Source organism: Thalassophryne amazonica, chromosome 10 (assembly GCF_902500255.1).
Source record: "Thalassophryne amazonica chromosome 10, fThaAma1.1, whole genome shotgun sequence".
Taxonomy (NCBI): Eukaryota; Metazoa; Chordata; class Actinopteri; order Batrachoidiformes; family Batrachoididae; genus Thalassophryne; species Thalassophryne amazonica.
In genome coordinates this window covers 76,383,817-76,404,998 of record NC_047112.1, presented here as the reverse complement: position 1 = coordinate 76,404,998, position 21,182 = coordinate 76,383,817, and the positions used below count along the sequence as shown (strand labels likewise).

Below are 21,182 nucleotides of genomic sequence, written 5' to 3'. Positions count from 1 at the left end.
AGCTGCTGTCGACTCAAACTGGCACTGCGTTCTTCTCCTTTATGTCCGTCACTGCATACTGTACTTTCCTGGTACCCTCTCACTTTCCTCCTTTCCCTCAGTGAGCGAACTTCCTGTATAATTTCTCGTCAGTGTTTTTATTAGTTTATTATGTGGAGAGTCAAAAAACAGCATTGTGGATGAAAGAACACAGAAATCGTGCAAATTTTTTTTTTTTATTCAAATAAACCAAACATTCAAAACAAGGCAATACAAGCAACATTTAAGGAAATGCTACAAGATTCTTGCTGAAATGGAGCCAGCAGCACTTTTAGGGCTTTTCCTCAACAGTTGTGTGATACACCCTGACTTGCTAACTTCTTCATTAAGGACAGAAAAGCTATATAAAAAAAGTCAAAAATAATTTCAGTTGAAGCATCATTATAAAAAATTAACTACATTGTTACAGACAAAAATATCTACACATTTGATTTAGATGTACACAGCAAAAGCTTTTAATTTCTGGCTTAAAAGTATAAAAACTTCAGTTAGTCAGACAAACTCTGGCTCCATGCTCCTAGTCAGAGACAGTTTCTTCCCATACAGACGCGTCAATGGAAGCCCCGAGAGGGTCAACACAGGGGCGCGGGGGTACTTGTTATTGTTGGACTGATTCACATTGAGTTCAAAAAGGGAGACGCTCAAATCCTCCTCTTCGGTGCCGTCGTCCGGAGGCTTGCCGTCTGGCAGCACTGGGGGCTCCGCCCTGTCAGAGTGCTCCTGATCTGCATCTTGTTCTTGGTCAGTGTGGGGTGCGGACTGGCTAGATAGATCCAGACTGTCCCTGTAGCTCATGCGGTCATCGTCATCATCCATGCTCACTTCACTCTGCTTCTTCAGGCCAAGTTTATGCTGTGACTGTGCGGTCCTCTGGCCCCCCTCATCTGAGTCAGAGTCCGGAAGCTGTTCGCTGGATCCCAGTGACCCTAAAGAAGAGGCTGGATGAAGAGAATGAGGCCAAAAGGTTACAAAAACATTCAGGATGGATATGAGGCTTTCCTTTCCACCCCAAAATGCTGACCATCAGGTCTTACCGCATCCTTCCTCCATCTTGGCAGAGTCTGGTTTGAGATGTTCCTCTTCATCCTGCTCGCTCCCAGGAGTGCTTCCAGTCCTGCCATCTGAAATACTGCCCTGAACCAGAGGATGGAGGGAGGAGGAGAGAGAGATGTGACCTACTTTGTTTTGGCATCTGACTTCACAAATATGGAAATCAGGACATGCAGAATTTAAATCAAGCACAGTGAGTGAGGAAAAGTTCTCATTCAGTGTCATGTAGTTGCTACTTGTGAAAATGCTAAAAGCTATAATACGTGATGAAATTGCAAAGAGTTTCTACCTGCTGAGTGACGGTAGAAGCAGAGCGAGACATTCTGCTGGACTGAGATGATTTGTACTGGAAGATGGAGGAATAGAAGACGATGAGAGTCTCCACAATGCGGGCCTGGTGTGGGTAGTCAACCAGAGAGGACAGGGATATTGTGGCCCCAGTGGGACGAGGGCGCATTAAGGATGGCCCAAACACAATGCCCAAATTACTTGGACTCATCTTGTTATCGTCTTCCAGTTCTGCGATTCTGGGAGTAGGAGGAAGAGAGTGGAGTGAGAGTCTGTGTTTGTGATTTTCAAGAATATGTGATGTATCGTTACTTACCTACGGAGGTGGCGAATAATGTAGCGCAGTGTAGCAATGTTAGCCTTTGGCAGCTCCTTCAGAAGCTCCTTCAGCTTGTCCACTAGGACCAGGATTTCTGGATTGGTGTCAGGACCCTGATCGACCAGCTCCGGCCCCCTGACCACCGCTGTGCTGCTGCCGCTGGACTCGTCCCCCTCAGTGGCTTCTCCTTCAAGGTGCAGGCTCTCTTTGGCCAATCCCATCAGCCTGTTGTACAGATGGAATGGCAAGATCGGCTCCGGCAGCTGGAAGATGTTAGGACACAGAGGAGGCAGATGAAACAAACACATGGGGGAGCCAGTGAGCCAAAATGATCAAAAAGAGTTCACCAAGTGTCCAAACTGAGATATTAAGTCCTCCAGCTGAGGTGATGTACCCTCTAACATCTATTTTCAGCTCTAAGTAATCTACTGAATAGCTTTTACTTGTTAGATATGAAACAAAAATCTAAAACTGGCAGTTTCAGGCTTAAACTTTGCTTATCGAAGGATAGATCACATTCAGAGCTATGGGACTTTAAGGATATTTGACACTTAACCTCAACCATATTAAAGAGTCAGTTTACAGGCAAAATGTTTAAGTTGACTGTCAGAACTGCCATTACCCGCTTCTACAACAAAAGTTTTTTTTAAAAGTGGCTATTTGAATACTTGAAAAATAATTCAAAGTGACTTGTGAATTTGAAAATCCCATGTCCCGTTAAGTTAAGAAATATTTGGACATCAACATTGTTCTTTAAGAGGGACAAAATATGCCATAATTCCTTGACAGGTCACATAATTTGGATGGAAATAACCCCAATTTAAAGTAGTTTGTCTGCAATGCATGCTCATTCTCAATGAACGTCAATTTAAATACTACAACCCCAATTCCAGTGAAGTTGGGACATTGCATGAAATGTAAATAAAAACAGAATACAATGATTGGCAAATCCTCTTTAACCTATATTCAATTGAATACACCACAAAGACAAGATATTTAATGTTCAAACTGAGACTTTTGTTTTTGTGCGAATATTTGCTCATTTTGCAATGAATGTCTGTAACACGTTACAAAAAAGTTGGGATGGGGCAACAAAAGACTGGGAAAGTTGATGAATGCTCAAAGAACACCTAATTGGAAACAGGTGAGTATCATGATTGGGTATAAAAGGAGCATCCCCAAAAGGCTCAGCCATTCACAAGCAAAGATGAGGCGAGGATCACCACTTTGTAAACAACTGCGTGAAAAAAATTGTCCCAACACTTCACAAAACCATTGTCAGTTAACACAGTTCGTCGCTACATCTACAAGTGCAAGTTAAAACTCTACCATGCAAAGCGAAAACCACACATCAACAACATCCAGAAATGCCACTGCCTTTTCTGGGCCTGAGCTCATTTGAAATGGACAGACACAAAGTGGAAAAGTATGCTGTGGTCTGATGACTCCACGTTTCAAATTGTTTTTGGAAATCATGGATGTTGTGTCCTCTGGACAAAAGAGGAAAAAGACCATCCAGATTGTTAGCAGCGCAAAGTTCAAAAGCCAGCATCTGTGATGATATGGGGGTGTGTTAGTGCCCATGGCATGGACAACTTGCACATCTGTGATGGCACCATCAATGCTGAAAGGTACAGCCAGGTTTTGGAGCAACACATGCTGCCATCCAAGCAACGTCTTTTTCAGGGATGTCCCTGCTTATGTCAGCAAGACAATGCCAAGCCACATTCTGCACATGTTACAACAGCGTGGTTTCGTAGTTAAAGAGTGCGGGTACTAGACTGGCCTGCCTGCAGTCCAGACTTGTTGCCCATTGAAAATGTGTGGCACATTAGGAAACGCAAAATATGACAACGGAGACCCTGGACTGTTGAACAACTGAAGTTGTACATCAAGCAAGAACGGGAAAGAATTCCACCTACAAAGCTTCAATAATTAGTGTCCTCAGTTCCCAAACGCTTATTGAGTGTTGTTAGAAGGAAAGGTGATGTAACACAGTGGTAAACATACCACTGTCCCAGCTTTTTTGAAATGTCTTGCAGGCATCCATTTCAAAATGAGCAGATATTTGCACAAAACAAAGTTTCAGTTTGAACATTAAATATCTTGTCTTTGTGGTGTATTCAATTGAATATAGGTTGAAGAGGATGTGCAAATCATTGTATTCTGTTTTTATTTACATTTTACACAATGTCCCAACTTCATTGGAATTGGGGTTGTACACAGTAAGAGACAAGATCTGTAGTCTAGCTTTAAATGAATAAAGGATCTCCCTACTGTGCTATACTAGTTTCTTGCATGTATTTTCTACTGGCTGTAGCTATAATTCTATGAATGCAACACATTTGAAATCAATTCATGCAAATTAATAGTAGTAGTAGTAGTAATAATAATAATAATAATTGCATAGAAGCATGACTAACCAATTTTTTTCAAAAACAAATTACTTTATCCTTGGCTGACCCTCATTCATTAAACCAAGTTTAGTTAAAATCTGATCAAAATTATTTTGTTCACACAGGACCACAGATAAAACCCATGCATTTGTTACAATGCATGCATATAGGGCACCGTAGCCTCATTTGCAGGTGGTGATAAAGGGTTAAAATACAAGTACTTTGAGGAGAGCCGCATGATCAGTCAGTCACTTGTCTGGCTCATTATTCACAATAATCGCGCTAAAATTTAAATACGACTTCTCCCATTTGCCTCGTCTTCCCTTTTCCACTGGGAACCAAAAAAACCTTGCACTTTCTGCAACTGCTTCAGTGATTGCAGGCAAAAACAAAAATAGTACACCATTTTTCTGTGTGAAGTGATGCTGTGTTTGTGTTGCGCAATGGCAGGCTATCCCCAGAAGTGGTCAAATCCCACAATATCACACAGGGGTTCAAACGAGACTGTGCTGCCCTATTGTAAAAAAAAAAATGTAATCGTTCAAACCATTTTATCATTGTTCATTTCATAGAGTTATCCTTAAAATTGATAGAGGTAGATTACTTTTGTCAGTATCAGGTGTGTGTTATACGTACCTGTCTGAGGTAAAGTTTGAGGACGTTGCTGATGTCGTGTGGTGAACACTGGGACAGCTCAACAAGCTCCTTTCCATTCTCAAATGCCTGACAAAGCTTCTCCACACGGGTCTTGACCCCATTGACCCTGTAAATACCCTGGAAGGAAGGAGCAGCAGTCAATAACGGACCCTTTTCAATCAACTCTCTGGACCAAAGAGTAACAAGCACAATACAACTGCACATCCTCACCTTCATCTTCATCGCCCGTCTCTCTATCTCTGAGATGCATTTGGTGATGATGAAGGGGATGCCGTCACTGGCACAGCTGGCTATCTGAGAGAACTCCCTGCCGAACAGCTGCAGGCGACCCTGCAGCTTCTTATGGCCACACTGGATGGCCAGAGTCTCCAGACAGCGCTTGTGGCACGCCAGGAAACACTGAACAGGGAGAAAAGCACTGAGCTGGTGATGGTGGTCCAGTCATTACAGTCAGCAAGTTCACCACCATCAGCTGTGCAGCTCAGCTGTTTCTCGAATAGTAACCCACCTCCTCACACTCCGCACCCTGGAAGTAAACGTAGCTGTCACACTCGCGACACTTGCTAGGAGTCCGCAGCTTCCTTAGTCTGTGGGTCTGAGCCGCTTTGGACAGGCCGATGTTCCTGAACTGTCTGGTGGACACGACCACGTCTGGGTCCATGCCGTTAATATCTACACGTGACAGGATTTATCACAAATGAAAACTAAATCTGAACATTGTTGAAATTTCCCCTCTACTCGTTTGATTGTAATAACAGACTTCACACAAATCTTACTTGGAGTTTCAAAGCTGGTTACATTTCCATCTTTTTCATCCGCATCGTCATTGGAGGAAATCGTTCCAGTGGATGAGGTCCGAGCAATTTTACTAATGTCACCTGAAATAAACAGCAGCACTTTAATAAATGCCACCCCCACCCCACCCTACACACAGTGTGTCAACTCAAAGTCACTTTAAACATTTAAGGGTTAACTCGTATAGACTGACGGGCTTCTTTAAAACACACTTTCAGCCTGTAAACAAAACATAATTTTGCAAGTCGTGTTGAGTGTTCGATAAACTGACGAGCAGTTCAAGAGCAGTAATTTGACCAGTTGAGTCTCTCTGATGACCTTTAATCCTGCACACTGACATTATAATGATTGTCAAGAGATTTAATTAGTTGTCAGGGTAACCAAGGAAAATACTACAGATGGACTTAAGATGAAGGATAACTTTAATCCTAGTCACATGAGGTTATGATTAATCTTTAATTTGGACTGTTGACCTATGTCAGCAAGGTTTTAGTTGGTTTGGGGGGGATGCATACAGCGAGCTATTGTCTATATACAAGCTGTTACTCGGTCATGCAAACATGGACACAGTTCAGCCATAAGTTGTCCTCAGTATGTGACGAGAATCACAGCAGTAAGACAGCCATTTCAGTCTTAAAGTGTGTATCACTAGTAAATAAAATGTCAAATGAGCAACTAGTCTAAATAAATAATGTGTTTATAAATTGTTTAGGCTCTTGTTATATACACACTATCATCATCAGTATTATTATTATTAGTATTATTTTTATTTCTATGTAGCCATTTGATTTTAAAATGGACCACAATGGAAATAAATTTTTTCGTGTTCTTGTGTCATCCATGTATTTTTAGTGTATTTACAATTATATATTACATACTTACATTGAACTTATTAAATACGAGGTCTGTTAGAAAAGTATCCGACCTTATTATTTTTTTCAAAAACCATATGGATTTGAATCACGTGTGATTGCGTCAGCCAAGCTTGAATCCTCGTGCGCATGCGTGAGTTTTTTCATGCCTGTCGGTTGCTTCATTCGCCTGTGAGCAGGCTTTGAGTGAGGTGTGGTCCACCCCTCTCGTCTATTTTTTATTGCGAATAAATGTCTGAACGATTTGATCTTTGCTGCATCAATTTTTTTTTTTTCCAGAAACTGTAAGAGACCTCCAGGTGGACACCGTTCGAAAAATTAATATGGTTTTCAGGGACGATGTTATGGGGATTAAACAGATTACGGGGTGTTACTGCCCCTTTAAGGACGGCCCACAACTGCTGAGAGCGCAGCGCGCTCCCAGCGCCGATGGACAGGCTGACACCCCGCACAAACAACCAGATCATTTCCAACATGAAAGCTTTGTTGATCCGGGACCTCGTCTGACTTTCACAAAAAGGCAGAAGATGTGGACATCAGCACTTTTTCCGGCACATTTCACCGTTACAGGAGTTTTTTTTTCATGGAAAAAGAAGCCGAGGGACGCCGCCACGGAGCCGTTCATTACGCGGGACAAAACCACCTCGGTGTTGGTCTCACAGGACGGCTTAAAGGTGGATTTCAGACGGATTCCGGTTGCATATCCGATTGTGATTGTGCATGAGCTGAACATGCCAGAACATGTCCTGTGAGGCTTCATCACGGCGTTTCTTTTTGCCATGCAGCTCCGCAGTGACGCGCGGAATTCCTCCGCCTTTGTTCCTCTTTCCATGACAAAAACTCCTGTAACAGTGAAATGTGCCGTTCATTTCTAAACTGGACGCTGTCTTGATCCAGTATGTCCTCTGACTAGCACAGGAATTGTGAAAAGACGTGGACATCAGCACTTTTTCCGTCACATTCCACCGTTACAGGAGTTTTTTTTTTTTTTCATGGAAAAAGAGCCGAGGGACGCGCCACCGTGCCGCTCTTGACACGGCACAAAACCACCTCAGTGTTGGTCTCTCAGGACGGCTTTCAGACGGATTCCGGTTGCTTTTCTGTTGTGTCAATATCCGAGAAATTGAGCTTGAGCTGGACAAGCCCCAGTATGTCCTGTGAGGCTTCATCACGGCGTTTCTTTGCGCCGAGCGGCTGCACCACGACGTGCCGAACTCCTCCACACGTCTGTCTTAATGTGCCAAAAAAGTGCTGATGTCCACATCTTTTCACAATTCCTGTGCTAGTCAGAGGACATACCAGATCAAGACAGCGTCCAGTTTAGAAATGAATGGCACATTTCACTGTTACAAGAGTTTTTGTCATGGAAAGAGGAACAAAGGCGGAGGAATTCCGCGCGTCGCGGCGGAGCTGCATGGCGAAAAGAAACGCCGTGATGAAGCCTCACAGGACATGTTCTGGCATATTCAGCTCATGCACAATCACAATTCGCATTCGGCCACAAGCAGATACTTCTCATTTTAGACACAGACAGTTGCAGAAGACATACACATACACTTTTCACTTATACAAGTAGTACCAGCAACAAAAGTAAACTAATAAAACCAGTTGATCTACAAAAACACAAATTAATAACACTAACAAAATACATCAACATACCAAACGGAAAATGTCACCTCTCTCCTGTTTTTGCGTGATCTAAGCCATACACTCACACGTACGCACACAGAGGCCACTTGGCTTTTATATATATATATAACTGCATTTTGTTAAAACAATTAAATCAATTTGCAGGAAGCCGCTTCTGTGATCACAGAGTTGGACAGAATGTGACAATGCGTGACCGCTGTTAACACGACAGCCGGACATGGACCAGCTTCAGCATTTGTGGTACTGGCTGAGCTAATCATTATTATTCAGTCTTATTGAAACTTATGCAAGGTTTTATTTCCTGAACAGATGGCGGGTTTACAAAGAGTCAGAGATGGACTTGTGACGATCGCAAAATACAATAGCCAAATTAAAACCATATTACATATGGAGACAAAAAAAAAAAAAAAAAAAACAGCCCAGATTGACTGTGTGTCCTAGAATAAGTCACAAAGTGGATACAGGTGGACTGACCTTCAGGTATCTGTGTGCATTTTTCAGACGATGGACCACTAATTTCATTTTTATCAGCTACACCAGGACTCACACAACTTAAAGAGTTGGAAGTAATGATTCATAATCTGGTAGATAATTTTTTAAAAGATGGAGTTGATTGGAGTGAGATATGCCCTGAAACTGAACTGAGGATATTTAACATGAAAACCATATTCAACTATTATTTTTTTTTTAAAATGTATTTATTTATGTAGGTAAAAGCAGATCTGCAGGCCAATGAAAGTAAACCTGGAATTCTGTTAGTGTCACTGTTGAGATTAGATGATGTAGATGGTACTGTACATTTCTTCAGCAGCAGTATCTGCTTACCTGAGCTAGTGGTAGGAGACTCCAGGCCTCCTTCTCCAATGCTGTCATCACTCACAGTTGAACCCCATGACTTGTGACCCTGCCCTGGAGACGAGAGGTAAATAATGTTACAGTCATGTAGATGAGCAACTACAAAAGGATTATTACAGTATAAGCCTCACATCTTCAGTGTTCACTGTAGTTCACATTCAAATTCCTGGCAAAATTTGCAGTTTGGACATTATCCAGTGTAATGTACATGCAAACTGGTCGAAATTTCACTTGTACAAAGAGCATAGTACTAAAGGTAATGCATACAGAACATACAGGTATGTTCAAAATAATAGTGTGTTTAAAACAATGTGGAAGAAAGCCCAAACTCAAAATCCTTAGAACAGCTTTTATTTCCATACATGCTAATGCATTGGGAACACTGCACAGTCCATTTAATATGAAGCCATATTGCTGTTCACAAATTTTTTGTAAGTCTAGTAGTGTAGGGGCTTGCTCTGTGTTGTGTATGTGACTCCTCCCACTCACTGCTGTCGGGTTCGGCTTGGGAGGCAGACGCTTTGACCAGTCAGCTAAAACCCCGGCTCTGGCCTAATTGGCAAGAGTATCCTTTGGCTGTCGGGGGAGTGAGGCCTATTGACTACAACATGCATGACGACTTCTGCTGGCCTCTGTCACATTAGCTTCCACCACTCCTTCCCATAACTTCATGTTGTCTGATCAGCTTTATACCTCTAGTTACTGCACCTTTGCACATCATTTTTATGCTTAAAAATCTTAATACACTTCTCTACTCCTCAAGCATCCTCTTGTTTTCCAAGGTTTTATTAAACAATCTGGTTAAAAACTAAACAGTTCCATGCCCACGTTAGTATGGGATCTGAACCAACTGCTTTTCCACTCTTCATCTTCTTAGCTGTCCTCATGTCATCCCAAATAATCTGTTCCACTTCTTGGTATACTCTCTCCAAATTATTTTTTCCTCTCATTTTCTTCTTTTATCAGCTCCTCAAAATACTCTCTCCACTTTCTCAACACACTCCTTGCTTGTCAGCACACTTCCATCTGCATTCTTTATCCTACCTTGCTGCACATCCTTTCCAGCTCGATCGCTCTATGTCGCCAATCTGAACAAGCAGACTTTAAAGTAGGATTTGGCAGGGTGGGGGAACACTAAAATCCAGCGCAGTTGTACAGCCAGGAAAAATGTCTCCTCAAAAATAACTCCCATATTGCTTGGTACTGTAAGCTCTGATGGACTCGTTTTCTTTGTTATATCTTTGTGTTTCTTTAGGTTGTGTGGTCAACTGATGTACAATGGATAAATACAAATTTACAGTTACTTAAATTGAGTGTGTGTTGATTTAGAGTTCTAAATTGCTAGTCAGTGCCTACAATAATAGCAGCAAGAAGAAATGAGTTTTTATCATGATATTTTAGTATTACACTGTAAGATTATTTGACCACATTTGGCATGAGGAGCTGCTGTGGAGACACCTAACTGAGCAGTCACAAGATGACTGAAGTATGACAGTTCAACTAATGAAGCTTTTATTGGAGCACGGGAGTCAATGCTTTGGCACAAGTGACAAACAAGACTGTAATCCTGTCATATCCAGCACTGCTTGGTCATTTTTTTTTATTAAACCAACAACAAAGTTGCATCAGGGGCTAACAATCTCTGACTCCATTCTACAACCCCTGGCAATAATTATGGAATCACCGGCCTCGGAGGATGTTCATTCAGTTGTTTAATTTTGTAGAAAAAAAAAAAAAGCAGATCACAGACATGATACAAAACTAAAGTCATTTCAAATGGCAACTTTCTGGCTTTAAGAAACACTATAAGAAATCAAGAAAAAAAAAATTGTGGCAGTCAGTAACGGTTACTTTTTTAGACCAAGCGGAGGGAAAAAAATATGGACTCACTCAATTCTGAGGAATAAATTATGGAATCACCCTGTAAATTTTCATCCCCAAAACTAACACCTGCATCAAATCAGATCTGTTCGTTAGTCTGCATCTAAAAAGGAGTGATCACACCTTGGAGAGCTGTTGCACCAAGTGGACTGACATGAATCATGGCTCCAAGACGAGAGATGTCAATTGAAACAAAGGAGAGGATTATCAAACTCTTAAAAGAGGGTAAATCATCACGCAATGTTGCAAAAGATGTTGGTTGTTCACAGTCAGCTGTGTCTAAACTCTGGACCAAATACAAACATGGGAAGGTTGTTAAAGGCAAACATACTGGTAGACCAAGTAAGACATCAAAGCGTCAAGACAGAAAACTTAAAGCAATATGTCTCAAAAATCGAAAATGCACAACAAAACAAATGAGGAACGAATGGGAGGAAACTGGAGTCAACGTCTGTGACCAAACTGTAAGAAACTGCCTAAAGGAAATGGGATTTACAGATGCCATGCTGAGCCATGTCCTTTTCTCCTTCCTTAGTATTCATCTTCATGTATAGCTTGGTATATGAGCTTGCTGGTAGGTTTTCAACCAACTCTTTCCCTTTACCAGTGATACTGCCAGTATTCAAAGTCCTGACTGTCACTACCACACTTCTTTCATCCTATCCCACCACCTCTGGACATGTTCTCTGCCTCTTATTTGCGCAGCAGTAACCCAAATTCCACCAGCCCATGTGGTATGGAACCTCGATTTGTGAGCTGCATGTATGTTTGGCAAGATCAGTGGTGGGCACAGCTAACCATAAAGTTAGCTTTGATAACCATTAATCCCCTAACTGAAAAGTTATCTTTTATAACACTAAACCGATAAACTGCTAAAAAATTGATCAGAAGTTACAGATAACCGATAACTATTAGTACTGATTCGGATGCGGCCACATCAGATTACACTGTCGACTTCTGATAAACCAGTTTCACTTTAAGCGTTGCAGGGGCTGCTGGGTAAATTCAAAGATCAAGTCATTCCCAGGCAGGATCACAAACGCAAAAAGAACGCATGAAAAATAAATGAATAAAAAATAAAACCCCAAACACTGTCATCTTTCAAAAGCAATAAGCACAGTATTAGAAGTCACAGTTTCTCTGTATTTGATAAACCATCATTTATGAACTAAAAGTTGCTGCTTTTTTCACACGCTTTGAACCCTGCGGCATAAACAACAAAAACACATCCATTAATGCACTGAATGGCAGAGTAAAAGATGTAGTAAATATGAATTCTTACCTGTTATTTTCAGAGGGATTCATTAAATTCTGAAAAAAATAATAATCAACATAAAGCATCCAAAACGGTGTCTAAACAGTGAAGAAAAGTCCCTCTAACACAGCTGCACCATGAGATCTCCTCTCTCCCACCGAGTCTTGGTGATTAAATTATCCCATCAGCCACAAAGAGAGTAATGTTAAAATTAGTCCATTTTGTTTCTGTGTTGAGCGGACAGTAACACTAACGTCCAAAGTGAACCTGAACTACACTACCCACAATGCTCCTGCGTCGACCGGCCAATCATGTCTTGCACTCAATGATGATGTCATCAGGAAGTGACAGCCAGTCTGCCACAAACACAACAGGGACTAAAATATTTGATCTTAGAGTTTACAAACATTTTTGACCGTTAAACATTGCTCACTTTACCAGCAAAAAAAAAATGTTAGGGGACTGAAAGTTATCGGAACTAAATTTATTAGAAGATAATTGGTCCGCTGATGGTTTTAAAAGTTATCTGAAAAAGTTAATCTGTGAACATTAGCTTTGATAATTATCGGTTAGCGGATTAGCTGAACTGTGCTCACCACTGCGCAAAATTTACACCAGACCACCTTCCTGACAACCCTATTCCGTTTATTTGGACATAGGAGTGACACGCTGAATGTACTGGCTGGTGCACCCAATGTGGTTGAGATTTGACAAAATTCAGGGTGCAGGACTACTTTGTGTCCCTAAGGTGAATAAGAAGTCTGCGGGTCACAGAGCTTTCTCTTATCGTGCCCGTTCTGTGGAATGATCTCCCTGTGTCAATAAAACAGTCAGATTCTGTGGAGATTTTCAAGTCCAGACTTAAGATGCACTTATTTTCCCTTTCATATGGCTAGCATACCGGTACAGTTTTGTTTTACGCTTTTTACTCTTAATTCATTTTTTTAGTAATTGGAGCGGGCCGCAGCCTCAACTTTACCTAAATTCTGGGTCTTTTAGTGAAGTTTAGGGCTAGTGGCCAGTGATCACCTTAGTATTTCTCTGTTTTTCTTGTTGTTTAATGCTGACAAATTATACAGTATTTCTTGTCTTTCTGATGCCTGATTCTGTTTTTTCTCTCCGTTTAAGGTGCAGCTCCATCCAGAGATGGGAGTTGTGTTCGTGTTGGCGATCCTCCTGTCCTGTGCGCCAATTGCATTTGTTGTATATTCATCCGTGAATTGTTCTCAGAATTGTTCTGTAATTTATGTTTTGTAGCATGGCCCAAGCAGAGGGTCACCCCTTTGAGTCTGGTCTGCTTGAGGTTTCTTCCTCAGAGGGAGTTTTTCCTTACCACTGTTGCTCTGGGGGTTGGTAAGGTTAGACCTTACCTGTGTGAAGCGCTTTGAGGCAACTCTGTTGTGATTTGGCGCTATATAAATGAAAATAAATTGAAATTCATGCGTCTGTCCTCTTTATCTACCCGGGCTTGGGACCAGCACTCACAATACACTAGCTGTTCAAGTTTTCTCACAACTGCTTTGTTCTACACATAGTAAAGCAGTTGCCCTCGGTAAAAATAATTAAATGAGACAGTCTGCAGGATCTTTCAGAACCACAGCAAACAGGACTTACTCTTCCGCTGTTGCTCTGCGTCTCTTGCGTCACCCACTCCTGGTTCCACGCTGATGACAGGACTGTCTGTTTGGCTCACCAGCTCCGTGTTGAAACTGTCATTCCTCGGTCTGTGACCCACTCTACAACAAATGGATATTAATGATGGTCAATAGCAGCCAAGTGGAACCTTTTAATTTAAACTGATCACATGTCATGTACTCAAAATGTACTGAAAATCAAGGGTCACCCTCTCATTTCTCCTTACTGTGTGGATGCTGTGCTGGAGGGGGAGTAGGCCTCAAACGTATATTGAACACAGGGCTGCTCTGGTAGCTGCAGGTCTCGCACGTGGGCGGCGTACTGCTGTCCCGGGTCATACAGCTTACTGCTCTCACACAGAGTCTGGTAGTGGACCGGCAAGACCACGGTCTGCATGTGCATGAGCTGGTAGTAGGAGATGGTCGCCTGTCAGACAAAAGAAAACCATATTCAAAAGATGCTTTAGCTTTTATCCCCCTCACCATCCAGTATCACTCTGTATGTATTTGGCGAGCTGAGCCGCGGCATCCCGAGCCGACGCCAGCCCGCTATAGCGATGGACGTGTGTTCTGACCGAGCGGAGTGTCTGGTCGCTCTGTTTGATGACATCCTGCAGCTGTCGCAGCACTGTGACCTTTGTGTGTTCCAACTCCTGCTGCTGAGTGGTGGCGTCTGCAATGCAGGTCCTGTAGGTGGCCTCTGCTTCATCTGCCTGCAAACAATTTTAAATATCACTTCTCAGTTGTTTTTTTTTTTTTTAGCACCAGGTAATGTCACCTGGTGCTCAACATGAACCAGTTTAATTTATAGGAGAATTCAGACTTTTTTTTTTATCCTGGGGTGTATTTTTAGATTTTTTTGTGTGTGTTAAATCTCACTCAGGACTAAAAAGATCTTAATCACTGCAGTATTTAGTTTGATCATTAAAACAGAGGAGTGAGTGTGTAATACGTTAAGCGTATTTTAAAGAATCTGCTGTCTGAAACCTGCTCATGCTTTGGTTAAAATTAATTTTTTTATGACTGAGAATGTTATTGTCTGTGTTTGATCCACATTTGTGATTTACCTTTGTGTTTTCCCTATCCACCAGGTTGTTATTGTAAATAAATTTTTTTTTTCTTAATAACTTACCTGGTTAAATAAAATCAAAGTGAATTGGGGGGGGGGGGGGGGGGGGGGGGGGGGGGCAAAACACTGCACCACTGTAAAATACTTCTCCTGCCCACTGAATACGCCAAAATATCATTCAACATGTCAGGAAACACGTAAGGTTTAGAGGCACAGGTACATGTGTATTTACCTCAGTAAAGATCAAGATTTTTAAACCCACTGTTTAAGAAGGCAGCCCCTTACATGTGCATTAATCTCCAGCAGTCTGGTAAAGTCCACAGTAAGTGAAGACAGCACATTTGTTTTTTCTAACCAACAATGAATGAATGCATTTAGATTATTCGAAAAGTCCAGAAGAGCGGACGGCATCTAAAATATTTGAAATATATTATTCTGAGAAAAAGCCGCCAGCTGGGGCACATATATATCCCGCTACACACTTTCAAGTCTAATTGTTACTAAAAGTTGCTGAAGGACATGCCAATGTTGTACACATCATTACACATGTAGACATAGCTTTGTGAGACTGATAAAAATAATAATAATAATAGGTAAAAAGCATATTTTGAAATTTATTAGTTTTGATTGTTCATCACTTTTTTGTGGAGGTAATTTTTTTCGTCTCCACTGTGTCAGCATATGGTGTCGGAATGATGGATGTTTGATGGTTGGTCTTTAAATATATAAACATTTCACGGGGGACAGCACCAGGGGGAATTTGAGTCTGTATATGAACGTCATTAGGCCCCATAAAAAAAAACAAAAAAAAAAAGACAAAAGCAGTTTATCATCCTTGACATCAGAAAAAAAGTGGTGAGGGCGGGCCGGGCAGATTATTTTTTTCTTCTTAGAAACAGCTACATCATTTCAAACCTGAAAAATGACACATACAGCACCTGCATACCAAGTGAGGAATTGAAAATATATTTTTTAAATAAATCTTGTTTCCATGTTGAATACATGGAGAGTGCTGCACACTAGTAGCATGATAAACATGCATACTGTGAAATGGAGCAACTGACTGTCAATGACAGACTTTGGCCAAAGCATATTCGCCACCTAGTGGATGTACCGGTTCTTGCACCAGCTGTACTGCAGTCAATGAAATCTCCCCCCCCCCCCCCCCCCCCCCCAAAAAAAAAGGGACCTTATATTTCACATATAAATGACAAAGTATTGTTATGACCAAGAATCGAGGGTGGTCATTTTTACATGTTATTTAAATGACCCCCCTCCCCCACCATACCAAAAAAAGGTAAAAATTCTTGTCCCGTCCCTGGAAGCCTGCAACCACCTTTATGACTACTTCTGGAGTTGCATGAATGAAACAGTCCTGAGTTTAGCTGTGATTACAATTCACACACACACAAAAAAAAATCATGATATTTGTGTCATTTGTGGGCAGGTCACTGAAAATAAATTTTAAGCATAAGTCAGTCATCATCATTGCTGATCTGTGCATTAATTGTGCAGCTTTACAATTACATAAGATTTGACCATCATAATATCAATATGTGACAGGCGGCTGCAAATAAGTAAATGTCCAGGAAACACTGCAGACAGCAATGGAAGAAGCTGCAGCTGCTGATAAGAACCTTGTTGCGAGCCTCTTCCTCCAGGCGTTTCTTCTTCTCCACCACCTTGGCGGTGGATCCTCCTACCTCCTCCTCAGCACGACAAGCTGCCGTTTTAGCCTTGTCATACTCCTCACAGCGAGTGATGTAGGCTTGCTTAGCTTTCCGCAGGTTTGCCTCACATTCCATCTGCACACACAATAAATGAAGCTCACAGAGAAAACTGCAGTAGTTTGACACATCTGCCAGTGAAGCTATACTCCTCTCCTCATGGAGACAAATCGTCTGCTTACGTTGATATATGAATATGGAAACTATGTAGAGAAAGACTTTACCAGTTTTCTTCGTGCGCGAATCCAGTGCTCCTTGATTTCCTTCCGTCTTTTTTCATGGTCATGTTTGCGCTGCATCAGCGGCTGTAATGAGCGAGATCATTGGCAAAGCAGCAATACCAGCAGCATGGAAGAAATTTAGAGGGCTTAAAAGGTAAAACTGATGCCATAATTAAAATTTTAAAAAGTCATGATACAGATCAACCTTTTCACAATCTATGTAATCATTATTTCTGTGCGATATCTCTATGCGATATCTCTTTGAAACACACTTTTACCTCCATGTTGACGATTATGGGTATAAATTTTGTGTATAAAAAAATGAAATTGCGATATAAAAAGCTGGGTTTCTGTTACAGATTAAGGGAGTAGCAAGATGGCACTGGTGTGTTTGGCAAGTTGTCCGCCTTACTTTTTTCCTAATTGTTTTAGTGCATATTAATTTGGTTAGCAATTTTCGCTTCTCCTGGTTTTTAGTGTCAAGCATAACTGCTCCAGAAACATCTTCCAGAGTTAATTGGTGTCGTTCTGCAGAAATTAGTTAGAGTCTCTCCTGTCAGCCATGATGCTGTGCTCGTGGAGGAGGGAGAGACCAGAGGATCCTCAGTTCAAATCCCAGCCTGACTGGAAAATCACTAAAGGCCATTGGGCAAGGTCCTTAATCCCCTAGTTGCTCCCTGTGTGTAGTGAGTACCTTGTATGGCAGCACCCTCACATTGGGGTGATGTGAGATATTATTTTGTAAAGTGCTTGAGTGTCTGATGCAGATGGAAAAGTGTTATATAAATGCAGTCCATTTACAATTTCTGTGTATTTAATTTCCAGGTGACATTTCAACGCTGCCAGCGTCCTTCCAGTGCAAGAAACTATCAATATTGGGTATAATACGCATATATAATTTTGGTGTCTGCATTCACTTTGGGTGTGAAAGAAGTAAATATTCTGTCACAAAACTGATGTGTGTATTTTATATTACATATAGAAATATAATACACACAGCAGCCACATCTTCACTTTTTCACATTTTGTTATGTTACAGTTTCATTCCAAATTGGAAGAAATTCATTTTTCCTTCAAAAAATACCCCACAATAACAGTGTGAAAAACATTTGCAATTTAATTAATTAATAATAATAATAACTAAGAAATCACACTGCCATAAGTATTCACAGCCTTTGCCATGAAGCTCAAAATTGAGCTCAGGTGCCTCCTGTTTCCACTGATCATCCTTGAGATATTTCTACAGCTTAATTGGAGTCCACCTGGAGAAAATTCAGTTGATTGGACATGATCTGGAAAGACACACACCTGTCTACATATAAGGTCCACAGCTGACATTGCATGTCAGATCACAAAGCAAGCATGAAGTCAAAGGAATTGTTTGTAGACCTCTGACAGGATTGTCTGGAGGCACATGGTTTTCAAAATTTTAGACAAATAAAAATCTGAAAAGTGTGGCATGCATTTGTATTCACCCCCCTGATCAGATACTTTGTAGAACCACCTTTCACTGCAATGACAGCTGCAAGTCTTTTGGGGATGTCTGTACCAGCTTTGCACATCTACAGACTGACTTTTTGGCCCATTCGTCTTTACAAAACAGCTCATGCTCAGTCAGAGGATGGAGAACACCAGCAACAATTTTCAAGTCTTGCCACAGATTCTCAAGTGGATTTAGGTTCTGCTTGTCATCCTGAACACACTACCCCCACTGTGAAACAGGGTGGTGGCAGCATCATGCTGTGGGGAGATCTGAGTAGAACATTACAATTTTTTAACTTCTTCAGCCAAAATTCAAGATTATTTTCACAAAAGTGGGTTGTGATATGAGATGTTGCACTGCAGAGATAATGATGAGTGATGCAGGGTGTATCAAGAACTAACACCAGAGTACTCAGAGCACAATATCCCTGCTGGCAAAATCTGACAATGTCTAGGTTTGTTAATCAAAGGCCATAACTCTGCTAAAATGTGCTAATCTTGTACAATATAGGTAATACCAACCTATAATAAGGAATTATACCAAGTTTCCCCAAATTCCTCCTAAAAATGTGAGGAGTTGATTTCAGAATGCTTATACCCTGCCTGGGGTGGGGATGATGGCGCCAGCAGCGTGCACGGCGAAGCGTCTCTCAGCTCTCAGTTTTCTGTCACTGTTTTTTTTGCTTCTGTGGCAACGAAATGTTTCAGCTTTCACTGTGTATGATCGCCAGTTACTTTTAAGTATTCGTGATGATCACGCAAGATTTTTAAAGCAAGTATATTTTGATGATTTTACTTCATGCCCACTACCACCTTTTCTCTCTGCGGTGCCAGATTACCTGAGGCGTGCACCTGCAGTTGTACCCCAGAAGAAACGACCAAGGAGACGGGGTAAACGAGGTGGAGTACTCGTGAGAGTAAGGGCTTACTTTCGGTCCCTTCATGGGCAAAATTTTGAACTGCAATGCCGCTGTCTCTTTCCGGCAAACCAAGCTTCTCTAGTAACGCGCTGGATTATTCCCGTCGCTTGTGACGGCACTGTTGTGGAGCAGTGCGCAACGGCGCTGGAGTGCTTTCCTCGGCGACGTCGAGTTCCAGACCGCGGTGTGGATTTTATGAATCTTCAATTGTTTTCCCGAGAACTACGTTCACAGACGGCTGATGACTTCATCCTTCATCCATCTCTGATGAACACAAGGTCTGTGAGCAATAAAACTTTCATTCTTAATGACTTTTACATCCCGGAAGCTGGATTTTATGCTTTTAACAGAGACATGGCTTTGGGCTGGTGAGTCCTTCGCCTTCTCGGAGCTACTTCCCCCGGGTTGCTCCTTCTTCAGCTCCCCTCACACTACAGGCAAAGGCGGTGGTTTGGCGACAGTGTTTAAATCTGACTTTGTTTGCTGCCCGCTTCCCACTAAAGCCTATGCGAGCTTCGAGCTACAGCTCTTTGAAATCAGATTGGATATACCTGTCTTGTGCGCACTCATCTATCGCCCTCCTAAATTTAACAGAAATTTTATAAATTACTTTTCTGACTTTGTGGCAGGTATTGTTCTTAATCATAACGCATTTTTAATTGCTGGGGATTTTAATATTCATGTTTGTTGTCCATCCAAGCCCTTGGTCAATGACTTTCTTAATGTTGTGGACTCTTAATCTTAAGCAGGCAGTAAATGTCCTGACCCACGACAAGGGTCATACTCTGGACCTTATCTTATTCAGTGGTCTAAATGTGAACGTCAGAGATCTGTAACGCAGGCATATCGGACCATTTTCCTGTGCTTTTTCTGTTGCGGTGTCCTCCACTATTGGGAAACAATGCGCTCCGGCGCGCCAGCGGTGCGCTATCTGCCCCGCTACTGCGCCACTCTTTTCTGCTGCATTTCATGCTTCTGAACTTATGTCTTACGATTCTAATACAGATATTGAGTTGGTTAGCTTGTTCAATACTACGTGTTCAGAGATTCTCAACGTTGTCGCCCCTTTCACTAATCGGCGTGCAAAACGCTCAGCCATGGCACAATGATTTTACGTGCGCACGCAGACGGGAATGCCGCTGTGCAGAACGGAAATGGAAGAAAGATCAACTTCAAGTATCACTGGGGATTTTAAGACATTCACTTGCGAATTATCAAGATGCTGTTAAGACTGCAAAATCAGAGTATATGGCAAATATTGTGTCTACAAATCTTCACAAACCCCAGGTTCTTTTAAATGTTTTGAACAAGATTGTTAACCCTATTGATTCAACTGGTGCTGTTCCCTCTGTTTCTCTGTGTGAAAAATTGTCAGTTTTTCAGTGACAAAATTTCACTCATTCGATGTCCTTTGCCAACTGTCATCGCTGACCCCTGCATCATTCCTGAGTGCTCAGCTGTTTTTAGTCAATTCGAGCCTATTTCTCTGTGAACTATCTAAAACTGTTCAAAGTTTAAGGCCTTCAGACTGTGCACTAGATTTCCTTCCTGCTAAGCTTTTGAAAGAAGTCCTTGATTCAGTTGGCCCTTGTATTTTACAGCTGATTAATGCTTCTCTGTCTTCAGGTGTCGTTCCTTGTTCCTTTAAACAGGCCATGATACAGCCCCTTTTTAAAAAAACATAATTTGGACCCTGCTATTTTTTCTAATTATAGACCCATTTCTAAGACATCATTTTTATCTAAAATACTTGAAAAGGTGGTCTATACTCAATTACAGTCGCACCTTACTGCATTTGACATAACTGAAAAGTTCCAGTCTGGTTTTAAACCTTTGCACAGCACTGAAACTGCTCTTTTAAAAGTTTTTAATGATCTTTTAATCATGGACACTGGCAGCTCAGCTGTGCTTGTGCTTTTGGATTTAACTGCAGCCTTTGACACTGTTGACCACCAGGTCTTATTATCTCGCCTTGAATCGTGTGTTGGATTAAATGGCACAGTGCTCAAATGGTTTACGTCCTATTTGACTGGTCGGTGCTTTTCTGTAAACCTTGGTCCCTTTGCGTCACA

General features: G+C 41.6%; 1 protein-coding gene across 1 annotated transcript in view; it reads right to left on the bottom strand.

Moving 5' to 3' along the window:
- Window positions 1-200: 200 nt before the first annotated feature.
- The window catches only part of arhgap45b (Rho GTPase activating protein 45b), a 51,302-nt gene continuing 30,320 nt past the window's right edge, over window positions 201-21,182 (bottom strand). Inside the window, exons 11-24 of the mRNA XM_034180302.1 lie at window positions 16,712-16,792; window positions 16,398-16,565; window positions 14,267-14,404; window positions 13,919-14,118; window positions 13,672-13,793; window positions 8,892-8,975; window positions 5,526-5,627; window positions 5,258-5,421; window positions 4,960-5,148; window positions 4,729-4,866; window positions 1,694-1,959; window positions 1,379-1,616; window positions 1,074-1,173; window positions 201-977 (exon numbers count right to left, since the gene is read on the bottom strand). Of these exons, the coding sequence (XP_034036193.1) occupies window positions 532-977; window positions 1,074-1,173; window positions 1,379-1,616; window positions 1,694-1,959; window positions 4,729-4,866; window positions 4,960-5,148; window positions 5,258-5,421; window positions 5,526-5,627; window positions 8,892-8,975; window positions 13,672-13,793; window positions 13,919-14,118; window positions 14,267-14,404; window positions 16,398-16,565; window positions 16,712-16,792 (2,436 nt within the window). The 3' untranslated portion in view covers window positions 201-531. The remainder of the gene's footprint in view (window positions 978-1,073; window positions 1,174-1,378; window positions 1,617-1,693; window positions 1,960-4,728; window positions 4,867-4,959; window positions 5,149-5,257; window positions 5,422-5,525; window positions 5,628-8,891; window positions 8,976-13,671; window positions 13,794-13,918; window positions 14,119-14,266; window positions 14,405-16,397; window positions 16,566-16,711; window positions 16,793-21,182) is intronic.